This window comes from Caenorhabditis remanei, chromosome V, assembly GCF_010183535.1.
Source record: "Caenorhabditis remanei strain PX506 chromosome V, whole genome shotgun sequence".
Taxonomy (NCBI): Eukaryota; Metazoa; Nematoda; class Chromadorea; order Rhabditida; family Rhabditidae; genus Caenorhabditis; species Caenorhabditis remanei.
In genome coordinates this window covers 21,053,192-21,073,888 of record NC_071332.1, presented here as the reverse complement: position 1 = coordinate 21,073,888, position 20,697 = coordinate 21,053,192, and the positions used below count along the sequence as shown (strand labels likewise).

The 20,697-nt window shown below is 39.5% G+C and overlaps 3 protein-coding genes across 3 annotated transcripts; 1 reads left to right on the top strand and 2 right to left on the bottom strand.

Moving 5' to 3' along the window:
• Window positions 1–160: 160 nt before the first annotated feature.
• On the top strand, window positions 161–2,526 carry GCK72_021747 (uncharacterized protein; the record flags this gene model as incomplete). Its single annotated transcript, XM_003095929.2, has 5 exons — window positions 161–210; window positions 262–765; window positions 816–893; window positions 1,538–2,246; window positions 2,296–2,526. 5 exons carry the CDS (start codon window positions 161–163, stop codon window positions 2,524–2,526), a joined length of 1,572 nt encoding a protein of 523 aa, XP_003095977.2.
• A 65-nt stretch (window positions 2,527–2,591) lies between these two features.
• Window positions 2,592–3,610, bottom strand: GCK72_021746 (uncharacterized protein; the record flags this gene model as incomplete). Its single annotated transcript, XM_003095933.2, has 2 exons — window positions 2,592–2,707; window positions 2,752–3,610. The coding sequence occupies 2 exons, from the start codon at window positions 3,608–3,610 to the stop codon at window positions 2,592–2,594; spliced, it is 975 nt and encodes a 324-aa protein (XP_003095981.2).
• Window positions 3,611–5,419: 1,809 nt separating this feature from the next.
• On the bottom strand, window positions 5,420–7,417 carry GCK72_021745 (uncharacterized protein; the record flags this gene model as incomplete). Its single annotated transcript, XM_053734474.1, has 4 exons — window positions 5,420–5,668; window positions 6,365–7,046; window positions 7,097–7,317; window positions 7,367–7,417. 4 exons carry the CDS (start codon window positions 7,415–7,417, stop codon window positions 5,420–5,422), a joined length of 1,203 nt encoding a protein of 400 aa, XP_053583387.1.
• Window positions 7,418–20,697: the final 13,280 nt, after the last annotated feature.

The window sequence follows — 20,697 nt, the reverse complement described above, 5'->3', positions numbered from 1 at the left end:
CGCCCCCGTGGACACGCAGACACGCTATGATTAATCGAGAGAAGTAGAGAAATAGGGGAATGGAGAAAAAACACATAACGCCTAGCCATTCACTTTTCACAATACACTTTCGTTGTTGTTTTTCTTATTTTTCTTTTTCCGTCCACTTTTTCCGCCCAACATGTCCAACCGCGAGCAGATCGCCATGATGCTAATGAATATGTATTCGGGGTTAGTTGTAGATATAAGCAATTTGAATTCTATAAAAATATCGATTTTCAGCATTCGAAGCCCGGAGGAGTTTTTTGGTATGGGCGCTAGGCAGCCAAACCAGTCGATGGTATCCCTTCTAGAATTGCTGACTGCCAGGCAAGCTGCTCAACAGGCCGCGCAGCCTGGAGCAAGTCCGCCAGATTTAGCTCCAGTGAGCCCACCAGTGGAGCCAGTGGAGCCACCAACCCCACCACCATCCTTACCAACATTCGAACCACCCGAGCTCCCACCAATCCCAACTTATCAACTCCCCAGTTTCCACATTGGAGACATGCATCGCGTATTTCTATTTGAAAAATACTCCCAAGGAACTTCTGCCATTGGGTCTTACCGCGAACTTTGTGGGATACCGGAGCCAGAGGCGAAGGAGGATTCAGAATCTGAGGATGAGAGTGATATTGATGTGGAAGAAGTCCCGAAAAGATCTCTATTCAGTAATACCAGCTACTCTGACATAGATTTCTGGTACAACCGCTTCATGAATGGCAACTACAGTATGGATCGTGAGGATAAGTGAGTTATTGTTATTCCTGGGAAAATCCCTGTCAAAATTATTATTTCAGTGTCAAAGAGAAGCCGAACCCATTCGAAAAACCAAAAGTGCAGGAGTTGATAGCCAAGTTTTCCGATAGTTGGACATTGTAAGTTTTATGTTTTTCAAAAAATTGTTTCTTATCTTCCATCAAGCGATCAAAGTACACTTCATACGCGTTCCCCCTTTGCCCTATCTTTCGTTTCTTCTCCATTTCTTCTCCCAATCGATTCCCATTTCTTATTGTGTAGCCAACAAGAACAACTGAAAGGTTGCGTGCGTACTCATATGCGCTCACAGAGCCGTGTGGAGCTGTGGAGCTCGGTGAAGAATCGATTCGGTAAAGGGGGGTTAGAAGGCTCGTGACGAAACGAAGAATAATGATAGGTTAGGTGAGAGTTTCTCTCTCGTAGCCATGGAAAGTCACGTAGCCTTGATAAAGCGCGACTAGACGGGGGTATGTATGCTACTAGGCAACGTGAGAAGAGCTAGACAAGGGTAACTAGGAAAACGCTAGACCTGTCTAGACATGTCAAGGATTTACTAAGACAAGATTGAAATGCCTAGGAAAGGCTAGACAGGATTTGAAGGTTGTCTGATATAGCCATTCGTCTGGACTAGGCAAAAGTAGAATTGCCCACTTAGACAGACCCAAAAAGATGATTTGACCAATTGAGAGCGAATGATAAGCGTGTCAGAGTAGACACCAAGATGTACCTGTTTGCCATATCTATATTCCTTCCAATATTCCAGAGCCAACCTGCAACAAGTCAGCTCAAGCTTCCGCGAAGTTGCCAGAAGCACTCCCATCAACATCACCAAAGTCAAAGTCCAAGTCGACACTGAAAATATCAGAATGCAAGTTTTTGACGGAAACTATCGCCAATGGACAAATATCGAGTACCACAATGAGGAAGAAGGATGCCGTTACCAAGTTGGGAAGAGATCTAGAATAATGCCAAAGTTGAATTTTCATCGGGTTTTCATGTCGGACTTCAAAATGATTGCGAGACATCCGATGTTGAAGTTGGAGGAGCTGGATTTTGATATAGTGCAAGATCGATTTCCAATGTACTTGGAATGGATTCCATATAAGTTTTTCAAAAACTGTGCAATGTCTTGTCAAGAGAAAATCCCCTGCAAGAAGTTCTCCATCACCGTCGACGAGTGTTATGATGATTATAAGGATCCAGCAGCCCACTTGTTGAAAATGTGTGAGCCTGGAGTGGAGACTGTGATGGTGCGAGTGATGAAACGTGCCTGGCCACCATCTGACTACAATGCAAAATTCGATGGGAGGAACTTCTTCACTCATAAGATGCGAGACACAACTCAGTGGGGATGCGCTACCAATTTGATTTTTGAGAGTGATTTCTATGATATAGAAATCCGCTCGGGTGATGGTATCAAGGAATTCACACTCAACAACATTTGCCATAACACTATGAGAGAGATGGTCCAAGTAAGTGTACACACCTAAGAATAGCCTAAGCTCTTCATAAATATTCCAGAATTTCACCATCAACCCGCTTGAGCACGACATCACCATCAACCTCAAAGGAGAGTTGCTCATGTCATGTGTGGACCGGATGGTGGTACAAAACCTGGAAGGCCCGGTACCCCGAGACCGAGTCTGCGAGTTCCCGGTGCTCAACCACTACGAGACGTTCTCCGTTCAGTTCACCGGGTCGCAGATTCTCTTGAAGAGGCATGAGGTCAATTTGGAGGAGATGTTGTATTAATTATGATTGTATGTACATATGACATCTATTTATTTGTAAAGGATTTAAAGAATAAGAAAAATAAATTATAATTCAAAGCTTGAAACTCGGTTATCCTGCTGAAATCGTGCCGGGCACACCATTTTTCGGACTGATGAACGGATGGTAGGGTTGAGAGTCAAGTAGATAACGCTTATGGATCCTGTTATAAAAAATTTTAAATACTTTTCAAAAATTCCGCATTACCTGTACAAATTTGCCACCCAATCTGCGCCGCCACAATAAACCACTCTGGAGAATAGAAGAATTGCATGTAGACATAAACAAATGATGTGATAGAATGGAAGAAACAAATAATAGCCGCTTGAAGGATAACTTGACGTTGGGTTCTTAAAAATTGAACCGATTCCAAATGAGTACCTTTGCGGATGAGATAAGATACTAGGTAAGTATAAAGTGACAAAGTGATAATAGTAAGGATCGCGTTATTTACAGGTTGGTTGATATTATAGTAGGCGGATGGGTCCGACAGGCTAGTACCAGTCCCCGGGTCGAAAAACCAAGACATGAATTCAGGACGGAATATCACTGGTTTAGTGAGAAATACACCATAGAACGGTGCCAGGAAGAATAATAACATTAAAAAATAGATAAAGGGTGGTCTAAACACCCAACGAATGTTTAAATCAGGATTAAGCTCACTTATCCGACAGACTGCAAGAGTGATGCATGCCAAGGAGCACCCGAGCCATAACCCGAAACCATTTGCGCCGAGGAAGAATATAAGACGTGGATAGTCACAGAAATAGATTCCATTCCAGCCAAAATACCCGGTCGCCAATGAATTCACAAAAACCGATGGAATATCACAGAGTGCCAAACTAATCATGATTTTAAATGCAGGGAAACGGATAAGGTCTCTGTTAAGCATTGCGGAAAAGCATAGAAGATAAAGGGTGACATAAATAGATCCACTTGTCATAAAATACACTCCCAAATACGGTCTTTTTACCCTGTCTGCCTCTGATAGTGTCCAGTTCTCTGGACAAGAATAGAAATTCGAGTTGAGCTCAAGCTTGTTGAGTAAAAAGTATGCTAGGGACATGTGATAGTTGGTTGGTGTAGACATGGTGATCACAAATAAATAATTTTGTTATACAAATGGTATTTTATATACGTACCGGTAGCCACGCCCAGAATTATCCTGGGACGGGGATGGCTAGACGGGGGGCAATAATCTAGAATGAGGTTTGGTCTAGTAACAGAAGTAACCAAAGATTCAGAGACATTTAGCAGGAATTCGTAAGTGTCCCCTGTAGATCACAGGATCATAGATAGCCATAACATTTTGGTGTATTTTAAACCATTTTTCCACTTGAAATGCCTCTTTTGTCAATTTTTGCGCATTTTGAAAGCCTAAAATACTTGAAAATGTTCTAGAAGACGTTTTGACGCATTCTGGAGCATTCTGGTGCATTTTGAGCATTAAAAGGGATCAAGATGTTTAAAAATGAACCAAAATTGATCAGAATGATTATAGAGCGGTTTGGAAGATTCGAGTTCATTTTAGTGCATTTTGGAGTTCTAGCACCAAAAAAAGAAGAAAAATGTGTCAGAAATGAAAAATGTTTACGAAAATGTCATCATCAAGACGGTGAAAATCATCCTTTCCAAATATCTTATAAGAGTTCAGTATTCTGAGGGCACTGGCAATGACGAACCAATTTTAAGAGAGTATCGAGTTAACCGGAATGATGGGAACTCAAAAATTGCGTTGGACGTGAAGAATTTGTATGAGTTGCGGTCCTTGATAATCTGGAAATCGGGTTGGGGATGTAGCGATTCTGATGGGGCCTTGAATACATACAAAAAATTCTATGAAGAACTCGTGAACTCTATAAAATGCACAATTCGTGTAAAAGTGTTCTCAACTATAATCCCAGCATTATAACTCTGAGATCCCTACACGAGACCTACCAGACAGAGTTGCGCGGAAGTGATTTTTTCTAAAACGGAAGTCGGAAGTCGGAAGTCGGAAGTAAAATTTGTAATCCGGAAGTCGGAAGTCGGAAGTCGGAAGTAAAATTTCTAATCCGGAAGTCGGAAGTCGGAAGCAAAATTTTGAAAACGGAAGTCGGAAGCCGGAAGCCGGAAGTTGGAAGTGAAAAAACGCCCGGAAGTCGGAACTCGGAAGTCGGAATTCGGAAGTCGGAAGTAGATTTTTTCGCAAAGATTTTAAAACTCCTAGAAAAAGTTCATAAAATTCGCGAAAATCAGTGGAAAATTAGTTTTTGGCTGAAGAAAAGCTCATTTTCTGTCTTTTTAGACCATTTTTCCTTCTATTTCTGCGAGATGTACTTTTCCGAAATCCCACAATTTTGGAATAACGGAAGTCGGAAGTAAACATCCGAAAACGGAAGTCGGAAGTCGGAAGTCGGAAGAAAAATTTTGAAAACGGAAGTCGGAAGTAAAATTTTGAAAACGGAAGTCGGAAGTCGGAAGTCGGAAGTGAAAAACAGCCCGGAAGTCGGAAGTCGGAAGTCGGAAGTCGAAATTCCGCGCAACTCTGCTACCAGAATTTGATGGGGTACACAACTTGGATATCCGAGATGAGAAGTTGTTGGTTCCCTTTCACAGTATGTTCCGTCAATGGAGAGGTATTTGGCTGGCTAGTGCCAAGCAGATATCATGGACAAGTAGTTCCAAGGAGTTAATAAATGTAAGGTTTTAAGAAACTGAAAGGTCCGATTAGACTCTCAGAGGGCCGAGAGTACACTACTGTAATTCATGTTAGTCCAACGTTGGTTCGTTTCACTAAGGAATTTCCGGATGATGAAGAAGATAATGCTGAGGAGGTTATTTAAATAATTGATTGATGTAACACAATTTAAAAAATTGGTTTATTAATTATCAATCAATTCTGAACATAGGCAAACTTTGGGAGCTCCGCCCTTTCAATCCTAAAAAATGAGAGGACACTGTCAAATGGATCGATGGACATCTTCAGAAGCATAGTGTCATCTGGAATACGGAAGTAATATGACCTTCTTTCGTTTTCTTCCACATTCGGAGGTCCATAAAGATCGAGAAGAGATCGCCGGGGGAGGCGGAAACACTTGATTTCGACTGCAAACTTTCGAAATGTTGGGGAGAGGGTGAGGGTCTGAAAAGGGGAAAATATGTATATGACATCCGGACAAACAGAAATTTAAATAGACAGGTAGGAGAGACATTCGGACAATCATGCACTGTGACAGACATACTTTTGGGAAGACCTAAAGACAGGAAGTCAGTTGGACAGAAATATAAATTGACATCCGGACAAACAGACGCCTGGACTGACTTATTTTGCCAAGTAAACCAGACAGGCGGGCTTAAACCAGAACTGGGCGAAATTGAGACAAACAGACGCTTGAATAGACAGAAGACACCGGAGGAGACATCGGGACAAAAATTAACGTGGACATAGATCCTAACACTAGACGACATATGTATTTGAGAAGACATCCGGATAAACAGACGGTGGACATTTATTCTGATATCTGACGAGACTTAGAGAGGAGGCCGGTGCAGACAGGTAGTTAATTTGGCAAAAACCGGATAGACATCGGGACAAACTGCCTCTGGGACAGACGGGCCTAAAACAAAACTTGGCAAAATCAAGACAAACATACTCTTGGACAGACAGATAGACACCGGAGGAGACATCGGGACAAATAGGAACGTGAACAGACAGATACAAAACTAGGAAACATAACAGGCGCTGAACAGACATTTTGAGATCTGACAAGACATTTTTACCAAAAAACTGGTAGACCTCTGGACAAACATGCTCTGGGACGGATCGAGACAAACTGACCTCCTTCAAAAACACCAAACTGCCCAAGCTCACTCCCTGCACTATCACTGATACCTCACGAATCTTTGTGAAATAGTGAAAATCGTTCTGCGAGATTTTTCTTCTCATCACAACACGCTCCAAATTGTTCCAATGACTCTCCAATTTGACCAGCTCACCCAACTCAAATACCTCCTCTCTGGCGTCCAGACAAGTGACGAAAATTTGGATTTCCTTGATGAATTTTGGGTCGAAATGACGTAAAAGTGCTATGACGTGATGTTGGGTATAAGCGTTGATGAGGAGTTTTTGAACTCGAAGTGGTTTTTTGCGGGCGCCCAGAAATTGCTGGAACGCATTGAAGATAGAATTCACCTGCTCATCCCATGGAGTAAGTATGAGAGATTGAGTCCTCCATTCCAGCTGGAGAGCTTCTAGAATTCCTTTCTGACGGGATAGAACATATTCTAAGTCCTCCAAGAAGGTTTCCAGGAAGCTTGAATCCTCCAAAAAAGTTTTTTTAGCGCCTTGAATCACTATACATCCATAGCGATCCAGTTGGTACTCCACATGAGTAGTAAGGTTGTAGACCATTATAATTTTTTGGGGAGTCGCTGAGATATGAAGGTTAGTGAGGTTGAGAGAGGGATAGCTATGGTCAATGAAGCCACGGAAGCCGTGGTTAACTTTTCGGAGGGTGAAGCTGAAAATGTTGGATTTATAGGTGCAAATGAAAGAAAAACTGGGTGTTACATTTCCTTGAAATCCAAATACTCCAGAATCCTCGCAACCGCTACATCCGGCATATTCATTATAGTAGTTGTGTAGTCACTTGGTGCAAACCACCAAAAATGTGTTTGAGGTGGTTCTAAGTGTTCTTCAGGTGCAGTAGTGGGCTCAGAAGGAGCAATGTCCTGAACAAAATCAATGGTCGCCTCTGACTTGACATCCTTGACCACCGTTTGTTGGGTCTGCTGAAATTACACACGATATCATGAAAAGTCAGTCAGGGAGTTAGCTCACCTTCCCACCAAAGAACCTGCTCCAAAATCGAGTCAAACAGCCTCTAGTCATGCTGAAATTGTCTGTCTAGTAAAAAATGAAACGAATAAGTATAAAAAGGCGTATGTGCGGGGAATTGGGATTATATAGTTGAGTTTTGAGATGGAAAGAGAGAGAGAGAGGAAGCGAGCCTACTCATTATGACAAAAATGAGAAGAATGGGGAATAACAAAAAGGGGTAAAAATAGAAATATCAGTGTGAGGGGGTAAGGAGTGTCTGTTGGTGTGGGGAAGGTGTCCGGATGTCTAAATTTATTGATTGCAGGGGCTTAGATGGCCTAGGCTCCGTGGTCTGGGCGTATGCTAGAACACCTGCTAGGTCGAAATAAATTTAGAACAAAAAAATAACAAAAAATCACGGCGAACTACATTTTTAATGAAAAGAAAGCTTCAAATAAATAATCTTACTCTCTTTTTTCTTAAAACCCTTTCTATGAGTCCATCTCAATTTCCTGATGTCCGCGATCCTAAAAACATGCCGAAAATCACCAAAAATGCTTTAATTTTGTTGTTCAACATCCAAATTTTCATCTTCTCCAACCCATCAATTAGTGCGTGCTCTCTTTCTTGTTTTTCGCGTCTTCTTCTTCTTATTTCTCGCTATACGAAAATAATTCCAAATCTATTATTAACCTGCTGCGATTTCCATGGCAACCCGCTATCTTGAGAATATCCTTAATCTCAACTTTTTATCTTTGGAAATTAAAAAGTCACCTGGAGTTTTTTCAGTCGCTTTTTTAAAAGGAAATCGAAATATCTAAAAGCAGTTTTAGCGTCCCTATCCTCAGAAAACTTGTCAAAAATTGAGAATTTGGTATATTTAAAAAAAAAAAAAGAGAAGAACAGACAAAATTGAAACTTGCTTCGAATAAAAACTTTATTCGAACATTAAACAAATATTTTCTTCGATCTATTAGAAAAAATATTTAAAACGATATATATTATTAGAAATACATTAGAAAAGTCTTTTTAAAAATGATTCAAATATCAATCTTTTTGATGTATCTGAGCAGTGATCGATTATTACTTCAAGTATTTCAATAAATCTTTTCCCATCAATTCTCTGAAAAAAGAAAGCCATGTACATGTATTATGTTTTCAACAAAACTTACATAATTCCTGTCTCGAACACCAATTCAAGAAATGGGAATAGTTGACTTCGCACGTGTGGATATTCTGATTCCCATATTTCATCAGGTGAGATTCTGTATTTGGATGTGTACTTAATCCAGAAAGGATCCTTGCTATTTTCGAAAGTTAACAAAGAAGATACGCCATTTAATTAAAGGGCATTTATTATTCTCATAAAGAACATTCTCATAAAGAAAGGACTGCATTTTTATTCACATTGCTCATCTCCAATCCACCAGGCCTGACTGAGCGGGTAATCCACTTGTGGAATGGAGCACAATAAAAAATATAAACTGACACGATCCATAGGCCAGGGCTGTAGTATGCAAATAGAATAGTTTTCTCGTATACGATGGTAGTATAGTCTTGATTGTAGTGAACTGCACGACAAATACAAAATACTTTTAGAACCTGCAAAATTTTGAATATCTTGAATTCTACCAGAAAAACTTACGATTCCAGCAAAAACATGCAGAATACAATTTATAAGTATGCAGATGTTTTTCTCATTATAATGTTTCCAACGGGTTACTGCAATCGTTAGTAAGACTAAATTCAAGATATGAACAATTGATTCAACGATGCGAAGGTTGACTTTTGTTCCATACATCTCCAGAATCAGTTGGACTTAAAAAAAGACACAAAATTATGACTCCAAAAAACAATTGCCTTACCTTCATAACATACCGTATTGAAAATAATCAACACAATTGAAATTGCTATGAAAATTTTTTCAATTCTCCCATTGTTCAGATTAATTAGCATTACTGATAATTGGAAGAAAATTAGGACCTGCACTAGAAAAGACTGAACATTCAGATACATTGTACTGAGAAGAAATAAGACAGCACAAGCTTCAAATATCCACTTGCAATGGATAACCATAATAATGATGGATATAATGGAGCAGTACATAAGTATGTGGAATAATTTGAAATGGTGGAATTGATTAGCCTGAATAAGCTGAATATTTTAAAACCTTGATATAGAACCCGACCAACCTTCTTCTTGAAAATTTTTACATAATAAAAGCCGAGCAAAATCAATAGGGACCAGAAGTGATGTAGCAAGTCATAGAGAACTTTGCTGAAAGGGAGAAATATTAGCCAAGGATTGATAGTATCACTATCAGATTCCTCCGTTGTGGTATTGGAGAGACGCTCGATGTAGATTTTCATTGGATATGTAAACGAGAAATGCGGGTAAGTGCTGAAAAATTCCTTCTTTTTGAAATGCACCTGTTGAGAGAGAGAGAAAAGAAAAACATTATGGAATTAACAAATTCTTTATTTTCATCAGTTAGTTAGGATTTTCCTTGGTGATATTATTAATCCCAACAGATTTAAAGCCGCTTTGAACACTGTTACCGCAAAGCTTGTCATAGTAGTTGCAATGGCGCTCACAGTATTTCCAGCAACTCCAAAAAGATTTTCAACAGCATCTGATACGTTTGCACTTACCGCCGACAGAGCATTCTTGTCATCGTGTGTAAATCTGTTTAAAGTAGTCTTATACATATATCACTTTCAACAATAGTGAACCAAAACCCATTGAAAGTTATGGAGGAAATATTGAGTGGGTCTACGCGTCGGAGTGTGGAAAGTGGGCTACGACGACTACAGCGAAAAATGAGGAAAAGGTTAAGAGGGAGTTGGATGAGAGTGTCAAGATTTCTATCTGAAATGAATTCTGAGTTCTTTGTCAGGCAGAAAAATGTGGTGTCGATTACCTCTGCGAGAAGTGCACCGACTCGTTCAACTACTGGTACCACCAGAACTTGCCACGTCGAATTGCCCAGGAGCTATTCTGGAATGATGTTTTCTTTTGTTTCCCAGAAATGAGGAGTTTGGAATTTTGGAGTACTAGAACCCTGCGTGAAAAACTACTTGCTGAGGAAGAGTGTTGAGAAGAGAAGACGAAGACATTTCCTTCATCTTGGGGATTCAGGGACACCCTAACACCAAAAAAACAAGCACATGCTGTCATCCAATAACCAAAAATTCCGAATAAGTTCAATTGGAAGAGTATTCTAATCTTCATTGTGTTTCCAGTTCTCTTTTCTTTTGTATTCCATGTGGCCTTGTTTTTTTTAAATTTTTTCTGTAACAATTCATTTTTACTTGGTATTAAATAAAGATCAGATATTTAAAGACGTGTTACCCTATATTTTCAGAATTGCAAACCTTAACCTCCACGTGTCAAAAGTCAAAAAACAAAATGCTGTTTTTCTCGGGAAAACAAATCTATTCCCTTTTTCTTCTTCATAACAATGCGTGATTGGAATCATCTCCCGGTAGAAATCAAACGGCATGTCGTCAAAAAACTGGACTTCATGAGCAGGTACCCCCTAAATTCGAGGATAAGCTCTAATTAAAATTCCATTTCCAGACACTCTCTGAAAAGTACGTCCCATGTGGATCGCCTTATTGTGAATGCCACGTGTTTCAAAGTGCCACGTGTCAGATTTGGATACAAACAAGGGAAATGTTTGGTGATGATTTATACGGGGATCGAGAAGTTTCTGAGATTGGAATTGTCAAAGTGCAAGGAGGGGATTCTAGTGGAGAGGTACATAAAAAAGCTAGATTTTAAATTTGATCTCCAAATGAATTCCAGATCCGAAAACACATGGGACCCTCGAGACATCATTACCAAAATCCTCCCGTCTTCTGATGTCTTGATAACCGGACTTACCATTCTCAAAAACCTCCTTGCCCACGAATCAATCATCATCGAAGCCATGGAATGGGACATCCCAGACGAAAGCCCCAAAATCAAATATCGACAAGAAATCCTGGCTACACTAGACAACGAGAAGTTTCGTGTTCGCGAGCTGGTTTTCCTTTGGAATACTGTAGAACTTGAGCCTCTGATTCCTACTCTTTGTGTGGTGGATGATTTCAAATTGTTGCGACGTTTTGGATTGGAGATTTCAGGCGATTCGCTGGTCCCCGTCATGATTCATGACAGTCAAGTAGAGCATCCGTGGACACTGGGAAGACCCTGTTGTGAGTATAATTTTAAATTAAAACGCAAATTGGAGAGTCCTTGCAGATCAATCCATGTTCTGCCTGAATGCCTCATTGCCAATCACGTTGGTTTTGCACCTTCAAGATAGAGAAGTCCTTCTGTCGAGACCGAACATTATTGCGACTTTTTTCCGAGTGGCGTCACCAAAGTAAGCTTAACTATTCTTAGCTCAAGGTTGGTTATCTTTTTAGACCCCAAAAACCCAACCGCCGAGCGCAATCTGGCACTATCAACTGGACATATGGTAATGAGTGTGGATACTGGGTGGCCAAAATGGCACCTGGAAACGAGGCGAAGGTGAAGAAGACGTTGGATCAAGAGAAGTGTGGTGTCCACTATCAATGCAAAAACTGCACGGACCCGTTCACCTTCTGGTACCACCAGAATTTGGCTCGTCGACTTCATCAAGAGCCATTCTGGAGTGACATCGTCTCAGAGATTCCAGGATTTGGGGATGTGGAGATGGGGACGAGAAATTTGAAGATTGAGTTGGCGAAGGATGAGAAGGAGAAGGAGAAACTGAAAAAGTGTGAGAAGAAGAAGATGGAGGATAATTCATGGGGATTCAAAGAGGACGTCAAGGCTGAAAACATGACGATCCGAGCTTCCGATCTCCTCAAGCCCACTTTCTCCCTTAAAGTCTTTTTCATTCTTCCAATCCTCATCTCTTTCATGTTCTACTTGATTATTTCACATCTTTATTATTGAAAAATATCATTTTTTTCCATTTTTTCCGATGGCTTCCGGTACTAGTTCAATAAACAGCTTCGTTCTTCTCTATTCTTACGGTAACTCCATTTTCTCTGCTGTCAATGACCACTGCCAAATTTTTTAAATGAGTTTTCAGCGATTGGGAGTTTTGCAGGTCCGTCTGGAGTGTCGTCAGGGATGCAGGACTTTAGATTATACATTATATGTCATCAAAAAAAGTATTATTAAAAAAATCAACGAGCCATAAATGACAACAACAGAAATTAATAATTATAGTTGACTACACGCTAACAGAAGTATGTCAATAACGGAGCGAGCCGATTCCAAAGACATTTTCTGAAAAATTAATTTAAGAAGGATCAAATCAAAGATAAACATACCGGGGAAACTCCATAAGCATTGTATTGTTTCAGTGTCTCCTGAATATCATTCACTAGACCGGAGAGAAATGAAGATCGAATATGAATCACTATACTGTACAGAAATGTAAGCATTTCGTGCACCGAAACGCTTCCTCTTTTGTGCTGCAGAACGATGATGTGCAAGCAACTTTTGACCGATTCATACAGTTTATTAAATTTGATTGTCTGGAAAAAAATAATTAAGTAAGTTTGATTTGAACAAAACCTCTTACTTCACCCCCGTTAAGATTTTCAGTCATACTGTGAATTTTAGGTTTGCAGGGGATTCTCAAGTCGGATGGAAGAAAGGCTTCAACTTTTTTCAGAAACTCTTTCAAATTGAATTCCACATCCGCACTGTGAAATGTCTTTAAACTTCCATTTGAATTGAAGGTAACTGCTTCAAATTCTTGTCGGATTCTAAAAAAAGAAGAGAACTTTTACTACATAAGCTTAAAACACTTACTCAGTCCGAAGAGAGTTGGGTATCGGGACTTGTGTCAGGTATAGAATCGGAACCTGGTCTTGAATTTCCAGATTCTTGAGTCTCTTGACTAGTCGTTCAGCTTTCAGCTGTTTATTGAAAAACTCCTCGGACAAGTGCACGCCGTGATTCAAATCACGGTATTTTGTCGCCAATTCTCTTCTGGAGAGTGGTGACGTCTCCGTTTTCGAAATATCGATCAGAAATTTAATAAACTTCACTTCATGGCCCCGTTCGATCTAAAAGAAAGGAAAAATTGAAAGTCTTACTGCTTTTTTTAGGAAAACTCACGTCCCGTTGGTAACTCGAAGGCCCTGGTAGAGATAGACTCCGGAAAATATTTTTGGTTCTTGGAGCTGTCAGTATGTCGGTTTCAGGCGTCTTTTCGAGTTTTGTATCAGAGGCTTTAGAAGTAGATTCTGGAGTTTCATGATCTGCAAATCCTTCAGATGAACCAGCATCAGCTATATGCTTCTTCTGCTTTCCAGTCTCTAATTCCAGACCACTTTCCGACTTGCTGAGGTTAACTTTCTTGGAGCTAAATACAAAATTGATCTACCTAATTAAATTTCAAAAATACTCACGTTTTATCAGAATTTCCATCCGTTATTTTCCTTTTTCTGGATTCTGAACTGGATGGAGTCATATGGTCTTCGGTTTTATCTTGGCTGACAGTTTTATCTACTTCAGCTGTAGGTGCTGGTTGAGTCTTAGAGCTAACAGAAGCTTCTGATGCACCATACGCAAAATAGTTCGAAAACTGTGGGAAAGCAACTCTGAAATATTCAAAACTCATTTAAATATTATAATTTCAAAATAAAACTTACTTTGTGACTTCATCATGGGTTCCGAATGATTCTCGAGCTGCTCTATTGTTGGCTGAATCTTCTCGACCTTTTTGTTGTACACTAGCACCATTTTCTTCGGATCTCCAAGAAGTTGCCTCTCTGCTTGAATACTTTTTCTTTAAGCTAAAAAAACCATGATAATTAATCAACAGGCAACCAAGACACTCACATTTTATCACAGGTTGCAGTAAATCTATTCTGCTCAATTATTTCTGGGGATACTCTTGACTGAGCATTGGATTTGCCAGTTCGAATCGATTCGGATTCTTTGTTATGAGTTGAGATAGTTTTTAGGTGCGATGGCTGCTGAACGACAATTCTAAAACACAAATATACATTCTAGCATTCAAAACTTAAAAAAATAAACTCACTCTTTTTCCTTAGCTTGCCTTCCCAATCTTGCTTTTTGTAGGAGCTTCACCCCACTTGGAGCTTTTCGAAAACAAAACAATTTCTTATCATCTTCGTCATTCCCGAATCCACAAGCAGTGAACGAGTCTCGGATAGTTTCACTTGACACCAATTTCCAAGCTTCATAAATCCATTTCATATATTCTTTTGGTGATGGAGGATCCATTGATTTAGTTCCATCTAACCATTGGTTGTACAACTTTCCAGTTCTATAGAGGAATTTATCTTTCCAGGTGGCTCGCTTGGGCTAAAAAGTTATTTTTATAAAAGAATTTGTTGTACAGTACCGCTCAAAAGTATTTTCAGTTAAAAAGGTCCAACTTTGAGACTATGTCATGGTAATTAAACCATCAAGTAGATTTATAATTGATCGTTCATATCCAAAGTAGAGCTCTATTTTTGAAGTTGACAACTTTTTTGTACAAACACTCCCTAGAGAGTTGTGGTTATTATTAGACAACAGCTCAAAAATCGTACTATTTTGCATTGAAATGGGGCGATTTGAAGGAGAAATTACTTTGACGAAACGTAACTCTCTGGGGAGTGACGGTACAAAAAAGTTGTCAACTACAAAAATGAAGCTCTATTTTTGGTCTGTATGATCCATTAAAAATCTACTTGATGGGACAATCAGTATTACCATGACACAGTCTCAAAGTTGGGCGTTTTCAACTGAATAAGGCAAAACTTAATATACTTTTGAGCGGTACTGTATGTAAGCGAACTCACCGGTTCAGCGTTTGTTCCTTGCAAGATCTTCTTCTCCCAGGAGACATACATAGGCTAAAGAACGTTTCTTAAAATATAGTCAAAAATTTGCAAAACTAACATGTAGCAACTTTTCTGCTCCGTCTGGTATGGTGATTCCTTCGATTCCCAACTCGGACAACTTCTTTCTAATTGGATCGGTTAGGTGGTTGACATTAGAGTTCCAAAGAAGCAACTTCCTTCCGTCTCCCGTTGCTTCCATAGTTTCCAGAAATTTTTGTGTTGCTTTGTTACTGAATTTTGGTTTTGGACGTACGAACCAGTTCAGCTTTCCCTTGTACTCCTCTTCTGGATCTTGTGGGAGAAGAACGAATGGAAGGAATTTGGTACCATCTGACATGGCTGCGAGCATGACAGGTATAACCACTTTTGGGTGTTTTTTATCAGACTGTGTCGGTGGCAAATGAATATAAACTTCTTCCGCTGCAAATATCTGACTGTAATCCTTTTCTTGGAGAATCTCTTTTAGATGCAAGAGATACTTGACGCATTGGTTGATGACTTCCACTGTTGGTGGTTCTTTGCCATTTTTTTTTCCTTGATCATCGGCTTTTTTCGGCGGGACATCAGTAGTTGAAGTAGCCGCATCATGGTGTCTCATAGTTAAGGTAATCTTTCCCAAATAGCTATTATCGGCTTCAGATGAGCTGCACGATGATAGTGGAAGAGATCCTCTGAAAGTTTTGGATTCAAGATAGAGTATTAGATTCTGGGACACTTACTCTTTTTCAATTTTTTTACGGTCCGGTCTCGCTGTCATTCCAGTAGTCTTAGACTTTGAAGGACCTGCCAATTCTTCCATGTTATCTCCATTGGTGCTGAAAATAAGAAAAATTTACCAGATTTTTGCATTGATATTATCAGTCTGGTCCATGTACTATATGACTTAAAACGAGTCTTTCTGATTTAGAATTAAGCCGATTTTCAATATTCTTGGAGTGTATCTAGGATGAATACCAACGTCCTTTTTTCTTCGGGCTTTGTATTATACCAGTCGGTTCACGTCGCCTAACGGCGACTGAACCTCCTTCTCAACACCACCCTTCTAGGTGTTACAGTGGATCGTAATTAATCCGAAAACAGACGACACGTTTGGAATCTCCTGTTTATCTGACTCTGACGGTGACAAAAAATCATTCATATCGCCTCTGTGGATCAATCCGGAAACGGACGACACGCTTTGAATCCTCTTTTTTCTATATCTGAATATAAGAAAAAATATTCCATGTCCCAACATGGGTTTGATACAACTGACTACAGTCAACGTTGCCGAAATTGACAGATCGGGTTCTTGAACGCACCGACCTTCGCCATTTGAAAGTCGAACTTAGCTTTGAAGTATTGCCCCTCGCAATATGAACAAATTTGATCCATCCTTCTGGTATAGTGAGAGCTCCTTTCTTCTCGCCGTTACACCATCGGGCTTTTCTGATCGTCTGGCAGCTGCCCGGGAAGCTACTGAAACCCTTCTAGATTATCTTCGGACTTTTTTCGCTGCTGTTTCCAATTTTTACTGTTGGTTCTGTTGCTGTTCGACTTCTCAGTGTCAGACTGTAGAGATCGTCTGTCTGCTGTATCAGCTGCCATGATTTTTAACCTCAATTTTGTGTCACCCTGACAGCTTTTTGTTTGGCTACCATGCGATTTGAATCAGCAGCTTCATTTTTCTGAAGTTAGTAAAAGTTGATCTTTTTCTCTATAAGCGAGGTTATAATAATAATAATAATAATTTATTACGTCCGCAAGGGTACGTGATTGATACCAATATGCATGAGTTCAATTTGTCCGTGTTCCAGTTTCTTGTATTCGTAGCACTAATTCAACTTTTTCTTTTTCTTATTTCTTGGAACAAATGCTTCTTCGAGGATGATTGGAGATAAATTTGCATCTTTGTAACTCTTAAACTTGATCCCCAACAGTTCAAGAGCTACTATTTGACAGGGAAATATCATAACGAACTCTCGGAAAATTATCCATGTCCTGCGTCTATGTCTCTTAGTTTTCTTCTTACGATCTTTCCGTTGTTGTTTGCGTTGTTTCAGCTTCTGCTTTCTTTGCTGTTCTGCCTTTGCCCGCTTTTCAACCCATTCTTGAATCTGCTCACTCACATTATCCTTGACTTGCTCTCTTAGTTCAGCTATTCTCATCCGTTCGTGTTGTAGGACTTGTTCGCGAAATCGGGGGTTTTCACGACACGCCTTTTCCATAGCTTTCACCATTCCTTCTGCGATACGTCTAGCGGCTTCATCGACAAACTTTTCTATATTCCAATCATCCAGTCCCATTTCGTTGCTCGTTTGATTCCTCACGTTTTGCTAACAAATGCTCGCAACATTTGCCATGGATTCTGGACAATCTCAAGTCCGGATAGCAGTGCCCGACGTCTTCTTTTCGTCGTTTTTCTTCACCGACTCCTGTGTCATGCGTTGAATGTCCTGTATCCCATCAACTCCTCCGAGCTTCAATCTCACATCTGATTCTGAGCGATGGAGCATGAAGAGTTCAAAAGAATGTGCTTTACGTGGCCCCAATGTCTGGACTTCATGCAACTTCTGCTTTTCACTGTATTTTACACGAAAAAAAGTAGGCGGAGCTAAAACCGTGGTAAGAAGAAAAAGTAAATGTTGGAAATGAATCCATCCCCTTTTAGCTTGAATCCATCCACAACTTATCCATCCCCTTTTAGCTGTCCCCAGAAAACTGCCCGTATTTGTATGATATTGATCAATCTGGAGAAAAACGATACGGCTGGAATCATCAACTTTTCTGAATCTTATGATACCAAAACATCTTTCACGTCTTCGCTTTTTCGAACGCGGACCGTATTTTTCCTTATTGGAAACAGACGACACGTTCGGATATCTCTTTTTTCCGAATTAAAAAAAATATATATTAAAAATCTTTCTTCGCCCTCTGGATCGAACTAATAACTAACTGTAGTCAACGACGGATAACTTGCCAGATCGGACGCGTCGACACGCCGCCCTCAACCACGCGGCCCACGGAAAATGCAAGCCGAAGAAAGGAAAGAAATGACGACGCTTAGGTCGACAGTTTCACGCCTCTTTTTCCGTTTTTCATTCCCCTATGCTTTATCAGTGTTTTTGGCTCAGAAGGTGTCATTTCGAGAATTTTGAAAAAAGAAAAAGACGGGCATCATGCGGGGGAAATTTATGATCTTTTGGTCCATCTTTGAAGGAAATCGGTCCAGTAGGAAAGGCTGTGGGATCGGCGACACACACACAAACATACAGAATCTGGTGTTTGTTAATAGTAAAGATCTTTGAAGAGAATTTGAACAGAAAAGTCATGAGCTATGTACATAAATGAAGTAACTGTGTTTCGGTAATCATTGTAAGAATAATTATCAAAAATTACTTTTCCTCTGTCTCCATATCTCCAGATGCCTTTCTTTTTCTACTGTTTCCTTGTTGTTGATCAGCAAACTGTACTTTTCTATTTGAACGAGTCGGTGCTGGTCTGAAAACATTTTATTATAAGATTTTAGGTGTATAATTTGTGACATTCCGGCAGAATTTATATTTTTACTATTGTTTAAAACTTTGACCCTTTTTTTACGAATACCGGCCCTCTTGTGTAACATTTTGACTTTTTTCAGCAAAAAAATTATAACATCTTAGAAATTCTAAAACAAAGAGATAACAATCTATCAATTAACCCTTTCAAGTGTGGTCGTCTAATACTTTAAAATGTGAATTCTTCAATCACGTTTTTGATAAAAGTCTTCATTTTTTGGTCTGCACGAGTTTTACTGATAACAACACAACAATTCGAATTACAGTCATGATTTTCTTCATAAAACTCACTTTTCCATTGTCTACTTCTTCTTCTAACTATCCTCAGGACTATCTGTAACAAAATAAAGTGAAATTCAGTATACAAGAAGCCGAAAAACAAATAGTGAGTCAATGGTTCGTATGTAAGGAGTAGAGACACAGAGCACCAGAGGAAACTAGAGAAGCAATTCAATCGAGGAGACGCAGATCATCAAAAACGTCTTCATATGTGTGGTATCTGTTGCACAGTTGACCTATTGTTTCTCTTCTCACTATTAAGTAAAAGGGACACACACACACATGCTTTCGGGAGGTGAAATATTGAGGAGTAGATGGTTGGGCAGCTGCTTGGAGGGATTAATCCGGACGAAAAATAGATTTTGAACCCAAAATTATAGTAGATACATAAGCTTAAGCCTCGCTAGGGGGTTCTCTTCATCCGAAGTCAGGAGTCTTGACCTAAAATTTTCATTAATTAAAATGTTAGTTTTGATATAATCCGGTCATAGGGAACACCTGAAATTTTCCAAAATTTGCAATGTCCTTTTCTTCTGCAAAAGGAGTCATTATTCCTAAGACCCCTCTAATTAGAGGCATGTTTAGATACCGTGTGTAGCAGAGTTGTCCGGAAATTCCGGATTCCGGAATTCCGGATTCCGGAATTCCGGGTTTTTTTGACATTCCGGATTCCGGAAAATGAAAATTTTTATTCCGATTTCGGATTCCGGTTTTTTGAGTCTCCTTTTTCCGGAATTCAGAAGTTGAAATTTGTAAATTGTTTTGGGTTTAAAAGACAACTAAAGTAATTCTTTTTCGGTTTTGATCCTCAAAAGTAGTTTAAAACTTTATATATCATCGAAAACACTCGAAAAAATGACTTGGCTTTGCAAATTTATCGAATCATTCCGAATTTCAAAAATTTGATTCCGGTTCCGCATTCCGTATTCCGGAAAATGTAAAATCTTATTCCGGTTCCGGAATCCGGATTCCGAAAATCGAAAAATGTCATTCCGGTTCCGGATTCCGTATTCCGGAAACTGAAAAATGGCATTCCGTACAACTGTGTAGGTCCTCTCCTCGCCTATTTTTCTTCTACACAGTTCTCTCTTATCAGTGAAGACTCGACCGTTTGCAATTTTGCTGGAAATCTAGTAGATAAGATGACAGGGTAGCAGGGGCGCGTTGAGCGCGATTTTTGGTGTACGTATTTATGAAAACTCAATTTCCTTACGCAAATTAAAAAAATTTCTCTATCTGAACTCTATTTCTCTTATACCATTCTCAGAAACAATGTTTCCTGGCAAATAAATGCACAAAATGCAAAAAATGACCCGTTAGAACAAATTTAGAGCAAAAATTGCATCCCCATGTAATTGTTTGGGTTCAAAATAAGACGAAACTTGGAGAACGGGTGTTTTCTTGAACACTAATAGTTTCCAGATATTTTAAGCAATCGTTAGTTCTGAAATATTCACGACTAGCTAAAAAACTACACTAAATTTGATATCTACCAATAACTGACTCTTTATCTGTCAAAAAATCTACAATTTCATCAAATTCATATAAGAATATATAGTTTTTTTCATCTTCAGCTTGAACACACAAAACGAAAGGAAAAAAGCACGCGACACAAATCTCCCTCCTATTCTTCCCATATTCCGTGCAAACACCGCGACGTGACACTACTGACAAGGGGTACTGAAGAGTAGAA